The 7,938-nt window shown below is 32.0% G+C and overlaps 1 protein-coding gene across 1 annotated transcript; it reads left to right on the top strand.

The window, feature by feature from the left end:
• Window positions 1-6,317: 6,317 nt before the first annotated feature.
• Window positions 6,318-7,496, top strand: LOC133203976 (neuronal acetylcholine receptor subunit alpha-7-like). The gene has a single exon (XM_061339765.1). It carries the CDS (start codon window positions 6,318-6,320, stop codon window positions 7,494-7,496), a length of 1,179 nt encoding a protein of 392 aa, XP_061195749.1.
• The last annotated feature ends 442 nt before the right edge of the window (window positions 7,497-7,938 follow it).

Here is a 7,938-nt window from a genome sequence, read left to right as displayed (position 1 = left end):
GAATATAGCATGATGGAGTACCATTCTGGATATATGACGTCATTAATTTGATGCATTTCTCTATTTTAAACAGAAAAAGCCTCAAAATGACTTATTTCAAGGGTTATTTTCCTTAAGAAAATAGTGTCCACAGCCGTCGCCCACGTTGATTTTTAGATATGTTGTGTAAAATTCTTTGAAAAATCACATATCTCAAAATCTTTGTGGGCGATGCCTGTGGACAATATTATCTGAAAGAAAATTCCATTAAAAATTGGTATCTTCTGCAACTTTTTAAGAAAATACGGGAAAATGCACAAGTTTATGACATCACAATTAGCATTTGGAAGGTCATGTGAGAAAAAAGATTTGTATGATCTTTCTGCATGGAATTTCAATAACTCAAAAAGCATGAGTTTTAATTTTTTACATCACTTTTATTTTTAAGAAAAACACAGGGCAAGATTTGTATTGAAACCGTACCTTGTTCTTTGAATCTACACTTAAGTCTATGTAAAGAAAGTTTCAACTTTTTGAGCCTAGTCTGTGGTTCTTGACAAGACTTTTTCAAATGATACTACCAAATGTTCACTAATTCTAATTCCCCCTTGAAAGAGGGTGTGACCCTTCATTTGAACAAACTTGAGTCCCCTTTACCTGAAGATGCTTAGTGGCAAGGTTGGTTGAAATTCGCCCAGTGGTTCTAGTGAAGAAGACAAAAATGTGAAAAGTTTAAACAGTATGATTATAAATAGTTAAGGTGCTTTGAGTAGCAAAATAAGCTAAACTGTTATAGCTAATTCAACCACAGAGCTTAGTCAATTTTAAGATGCACAACCTTTTCAACGCTTAATCATCCTTAAAATATTTATATCATCATTTCTGATTCAAGAAAGAACTAGAGATATGACCAGAAGTATATGTGTTGACTAATAAACATGTACATGTATATTGTGTTTTTTAAGTCATTTGTTTGTTTGTTTTTAAATGTCCCCCTCGGGAATTTTTCACTAATATGGAGACACAGCCACTTAAAATAATGAAGACGTACAAGTCGGATTTGAGGTCAACATTCATTTTAGGAGTTTTCAACAATTAAGACGTAAAGAGATAACTCCTTCCCCTCACCCCTTCCCCTTCCCAGACCCCTCTTTGTTCATGTATGTAAACTAATTAATAAACTCTGTTCAATTCACGAAGGAGTCACCGTATGCCGGTGAAGGGCTTTAAATTTAGACCTATACTTATACCGGCACTCAGGGTCATTGAGTAGTGGGAATTCTTTATTCTGTCAAAACCTAAACGGGACATCGGTTTTTAAGGTCTCATCCTAAAAATCTGTAACTTTCACTTCTAATGCCGGGCGAAGGTCATCCTATGTTTTCGTTTTGGGTTCTTCGAACGAGAATATATCCCGGCCCTCCTGATCAAGAAGCGTACACCAAAGTAAGAAGAAGATGGGATGAAGAAAATGTGGTAAAGACTCCAACTTGTTCTTCATTTCGAGTTATTAAAAATAAATCGTCTTGACATATGGATTGGAATGACGTTTTCAATGAAATTGATGAAGATAATGAACAGTGAGTGACCTATAAAATCTTTCAAACAATACAAATTTGTGAGAATAGCTTAACACACGGAAACATGATCATTTAAGAGGTTGGATTAGGTAAAGTATCCTCTATCCACCGGTCACACCCGCCTTAACCCTACGCATTTCATTGAAAAATGATTTCATTTATAGTCGTCACTATAATGAAATGTTGAAGTGAAGGTCACAAAAATAGTATTCCTCTTCTACGTCTTCTGTACTTTTTTATATAAATCTTTCTTTTTGTTTAACACATTCTGCTATTTCATACAACATATTGTATTTATTTCTATTTAATTTTATTTTAGTTTTATAAGCATTATTGAGATATTTTTTAAGGTAAATGTATAACGAGAAACATGTCATTTTTCAAAGCATTATGCTATATTCATTCAAGTACCCTGCCTAAATTCCATTATTAATGTAATTTTTTTGTTACTAACATATTTGTAATATAATGACCCCACTGGAAATAAGCTTTTTAAAAAAAAAGCTTTATGGTTTATCCTTAGGTAATACCTATCATCTGTATTTCATGTAACTTACATAATAATACATGTATATGCTCAATTAGATCTTTATTAAGTAGCATAGTGCTGAGATAATGTCTATTTTTTTTTCTATTAGTAGGCTAATCTGTAATGTTTTAAATGTGTGTTATCATGACATTCTGTGCTATTTTTACCTGAATAAAATGAAATGAAAAAAAAAATTGTAAGCTCCCCGGGAATGGTCAAGCTTAAATTGGGGGCGCTACAAAATAATAACTGGCAGTACTCCTGTACTAAAATCCTTGGTCCCTTGGTAATAGGGAAACATAGAATTCATCTTGGTCTCAATAATATTTATTAATCATGCATAATATAGTTTTCATCTGAACAGGTACAGTTCATATTGGTGGCGTCTACCGTACAGGCTACTACATGTAATTATAAAAAGGGGGGGGGGGTGTACAATGGCTATAGTAGGGTGATCTCCAGAGTTAATTACAATAAAATACATGTAGGTGTCCAGTGTGTTGGGAGATAATTGTCGAACATTTTCTCAACTGGAGTCACAATCGTATGGCTATGGTGAAAATACGGGCGGATCTTGGATCTCTACTTTGAATTAGCGCCTGACAACTCGGCAAATTATCTGATGACATAATGCGTTCGCCCCCTATATATATCCTTCGGAAAAGGGTCACATGACAAGATTCAACCAATACAAATGCTGTACGGCGACGTTACACCAATCACGACATTGTACGACATCGTACAAAATAAAAATCGTGTCGTACTGTCAAACAAAGTTGTCGTACAATATGAATTATAAACAAACCCAGGAATTAAGAAGTGAAAAGACAAAATAATCAATAAATATGGATAACATAAGATGTGTCTATAATAAGTAAGTAAACAATTTATCTCTGAAACTTGTAAATTTCACAGAAGTAAACTTGCTGAGTATGCAGACGATATCGCGGATGGATAAAAATATAGAACAAGTTTTAGACACATGTAATCGGGAATAACAACTACTAAAATGAATATTAGAAATCACAATAATAATTAACATAATTAATAACAAGTAACTATGCCTGTGATGTAACATGAATAACATGAGGTTAAATACGAAACTAATCTACTTAACATGCACCGATAAAGATCGCAGACAGGATGTAAACAAGTTGCATGGCAGCAGATGATTTAAAGTGTTGCAGCTAATCTACACATGTAGAATTGTTAAGATAATGACAGTTAAGTCAAGAAATACATGCAGATTCAAGATGAATGGTAATTAATTCATGGTACGTAAAAATAAATGCAAACTTCAACATTCCTGACCAATTTTGGCACAACGTTTTGACACACATGAAATAATATTACAAGTAAAGTCCACCCGCCCTTCTATTACTACACAGTAAACCATTGTGAAATTTTAGACATCTGGCAGGTCCTTACAATATGTTTAAAGAATCTATTTAAGGTGTAATTTATTTTTATTTTAGAGTGAGAGAGAGTGAGAGGGAGGAAGAAAAGAGAAAAAGTTGGCGGAGGAGAAAAAAAGGGTTGCATGACATATCCTTTTCACCTTCATTATATGCAATATATTTTTGTGTTTCATAGAATGTATTCATAAGCAATATTGCAGCAGTTACATTTAGTGTCTTCCCTGTACACCTCATTGTGTAGATATAATATTTTAGCCATAGAACAAGATTATTTGGGTTTTTTTTCATCCAAAAACCCCGAAACGAAATTATTTCTTGTGATTGATATTTTAAGATTAGTTTTATTTTAAAAGTAATCTTCAAATTCTCTTTAAAAATATCGTACACTTTCACACTCCCAAAGCAAATGTTAAATTGTTTCTTCTTCCCCATCACAGAATGTACAGTTCTTATTATATGTGATTTTGATTTTGAATAAATATGAGTTTGTAGCTAAATTTCTGTTAAAAATTCGATACTTTAAAAGGCAATTTAAAATTATTTTCCATTCTTTGTCATTCAATTCACATATTTCATTCCACTTTCTTTCACCGGTAGGTTCTGTGCTGTTTTGATTGAGAAGATTGTAAAACTGCCCTGATTTTTTGCATTCCAGAAGGGTATATATATATATATTTGACATGACCAGAGGGTTTTGTGATTTGGTTTCACTTTCATCAAACTTCACTTTTTTCATCCATGCTTTAAGAGCTCTTGTAACACTAATGTATTCTAAAAAAATAATTGTCATTTGAGGATAAATATCACAATCGCGTCAGCGTGATAATTTTTCTAAGACAACGATAAAATTCAAAAATAACCTTTTTTAAAAAAAACTTTTTTATCTTTAACATTCAAAAATTCTGACGTTGCTAATCACGTGGCCCAGTTAGTCTCCTGATAGGGTAGTCACGTCATTTTCAATTTTCAGTTGTAAACTGGAAAGAGCTGATTTTAAATTTTTACTATGTGTTTGATGTCTATGACATCATCTATTTAATTCGCAAAAACAAAATGTTCGATTGGTTTGAAATAAAGGGAAAATTAAAAAACTTTCGTAGTGTATGTGACATTTTATGTTGAAAATTCATTACGACTTTGAAGATAATACCTACAGTATAGACTGTGTAGAATGGAGGTGTCCTTACGGCAACTGCATAAAAAATTCTGTAAGGGAAGGATAACGGATTTCAAAATCCCACCCAGTGCTGGAGCAAATTGTGAAACTTACCTTATATTGGTGATGTGACTTACCTGTAAATTTAATTTTAAATGAGCTAAAATTTGGCAGTGGCCATGTTAGATGGAATTGGCTAAAGTTTGCTAGAGAGGTCTGCCTATAAATTTCTAGCAAGATACAGAATCGATCGGTTGGATAGGTAAATCTATAGAAAAAGACGCTAGCAAATTCGGGAAGTGTCTGTGTTACAAAATACATTTTTTTGATATTTTCATTGTATATTGTATTTCGGTTTGAGAATGGATTTTTTCCCAGGGTACATTTACTGTTGGAAATACTCTGCACCTGCACAGTTTCCCTCACAGCATGGTTTGTATCAGAAAAGTTGTGTTCATGATATAAATTAACTAGTAAAACAATATGCTGACAATTATTTTTGTTATGGCTACAGTGGTATGTGTGCTAACTACTGTACACATACAATTAGGATTCTCCCTCTTTCTACAGATTTAACCCAGTCAAAATTTTTTTAGCTCTTTTGACTGAAATACAATAATAAATGTAATAAAATAAAATCAACAATGCTTTCACAAGTGAAGAGCACATGCTACAAACAAAATATAAGTGCATAGATTGCTTTGTATTCCTGGACATCTTTTAATTCGCTTACCTACTTCATTCACTTGAAAGAATGAAAGATTTAAGCACCTTTTCAGTGATTTTTTTTTTACTTAAAACATATTGTTTGTGGCCCCTGTCCATAGTACAAGTAATAAAATACTTTCAAAATCTGTATTTTTTCTTTTTTGATATTTTGCATATAAAAATTAAGGTAAATGACTCGTAAAAAGAGTTCTTAATAAATTCTATTTTTGCTTATTACAATCCTATTGGATTTTGGAACAGAGAACCATCTTACCTGTTTATTTTTAGAATGACAATCAGAATCTGACGTATAAAGATAAATTTATACATCATTCAGTTAAAGATTTGGTGTCTTTGGACAGTAATTTTTGTTGTAAACAATGATGTCGATGCAATAAGGGGAACTTGTAAATACATATTAACCTACATAGCAACTTATAAACTACAGTATTATTATTATTATTATTATTATTATTATTTTGTGGACGATATTGTACGACCCGACAACCTATAATCCTGATGATTTTCAAATTATATTCCTGTTGTGTTTTTATAACATACTTAACTTAAATGTGTCAATTAATATGACAGCACCTAAACTGCACTGTCGTAATGAGGAAACATCGTTTCCTCCTCAAATGACAATGAAAAGGGTTTAGAAAATATCTTGTTTTATCAGAATTCAATACAAGCAACATTTCTTTCGAATTGCAGGTTTATCAATAATCATCCTCTAAATAAATAATTCGAATGGGTTTTATGGATTTATTTTAACGCATCGGTTAATCTAAGTATGTAAGAGGTTTTAATTGCTTAGGACTTTATTAGCATTGGAATTATGCGTTTTGGTAGAGCAAAACCATGCAAACAGATTAATTCAGTCAGTGTTAGTGAAAGCTTGTATATAGATTCAATCTGTTGATATTTGGACAAAATTGACAATCGAAATGAATCTAACTTTACTGATTTTGTTTTCCATCTTTGGAATTTCTGCATGTTCTTCAAACATTGAGCACCAGCTGTTTGAGAACTACAGCTCCATGATAAAACCAAGAAAGAATAAAAGTGAATCCGTGCATGTAAGTTTCTATTTTTCTATAAATTCCGTTCATGAGGTTGAAGAACGTTTGCAATATATATCATTTTTTGGTTGGTGCAATGTTCAGTGGTACGACGAATTCCTCACTTGGAATGAGACTCAACATTCCGGACTAAAAATGATATCAGTTCCATATCAAAATGTTTGGACTCCAGATATTTCCATGTGGTATACTGAAGAAAATGTTCATGGCTTGGAACCTCATCCATATGTAACTGTGAATTCTAATGGTCATGTGATATGGTATCCTGGCGGGAAAATTATACTTTCATGTGACATCAAAGTTTCGAGATTCCCCTTTGATGAGCAGTGCTGTAAAATTATTGTTGGTGCTTGGCAAATAACTGACTGGGTTCAAAAACTAGTTCCAAAGTCAAGGACATCCGATGATGCAAATATCATTTCTCAGAATGGAGAATGGATATTTATGAAATTTACCTTTACTGAAGTATACAATGCAGAATTTCATTTAACAACAGTGGTATACGAACTTCATTTCAAAAGGAGATATCTTTACATCATATTAACTATATTCATTCCCATAATAATACTAGCTGTTCTGAACTCACTGACATTCTTTGTTCCAGTCCATTCAGGGGAGAGAATTACCTATAGCCTAACGCTTTTTCTGACCTTTACTGTATTTCTGACCTTATTCGAGGAAACGATGCCAAGAAATTCTACCGATGTACCATACCTCACGATATACGTAGGATTCCATTTACTCCTTTGCGTAATAAGTACAATCATATCCGTTTTATTGAAACCTTTCAAAAAACCAATTATTCATCATGATCAATCCCCAAACACTGAAAAACGAACAAAGAAACACGAAATTAAGAATGAAAAGAGTTATATCAATGATAAATCTTTGGAGATCAAACCACATGATGAAGTGGAAGGGAGATGTCATTGTGGATGTCCTAAGGTTATATCTTATGAACAGATTGACTCATTTATGATTTTGTTTAATATCAGTGTATTCATTTCTTCAACGGTAATATTATTCATGTTTTATTACATTTGATCAGTTTTCTTCTCTTACCTAACAACACTTTCTCACAAACGTTTCATAAAAAGATGTTGGTTCTGGTGATGGGCTGATTGTATACCTGGCACTACTGGATGAAAAGAAGTGCCAAGAATCCCAAATTTTACTGAAAATGTTTCATTATTATTGATACTGTGCTGTTTATATATATATATATATATATATATATATATATATATATATATATATATATATATATATATATATATATATATATATATATATATATATATATATATATATATATATATATATATATATATAAACTGATATTTACTGAAATTATTACTGTTGTTACTGAAACATTAAGTCGTTTCTGATACATACTGATAATTACTCTCATCTTTACTGTTGAGTCTGATAAATACTGTTGCTGTGTTATCGATGCTGAGAATTACTGTGGTCATTGTTCTTGAAC

Source organism: Saccostrea echinata, unplaced genomic scaffold, assembly GCF_033153115.1.
Source record: "Saccostrea echinata isolate AGI-Se365-2 ecotype Australia unplaced genomic scaffold, CSIRO_AGI_Sech_v1 ptg000052l, whole genome shotgun sequence".
Lineage (NCBI taxonomy): Eukaryota > Metazoa > Mollusca > Bivalvia > Ostreida > Ostreidae > Saccostrea > Saccostrea echinata.
The sequence above is the reverse complement of the archived record's forward strand: the minus strand, read 5'-3'. Positions and strand labels throughout refer to the sequence as shown.

Excerpts from the sequence above, each read along its gene's own strand:
- LOC133203976 (XM_061339765.1), top strand. The coding sequence starts at position 6,318 with ATGAATCTAACTTTACTGATTTTGTTTTCCATCTTTGGAATTTCTGCA.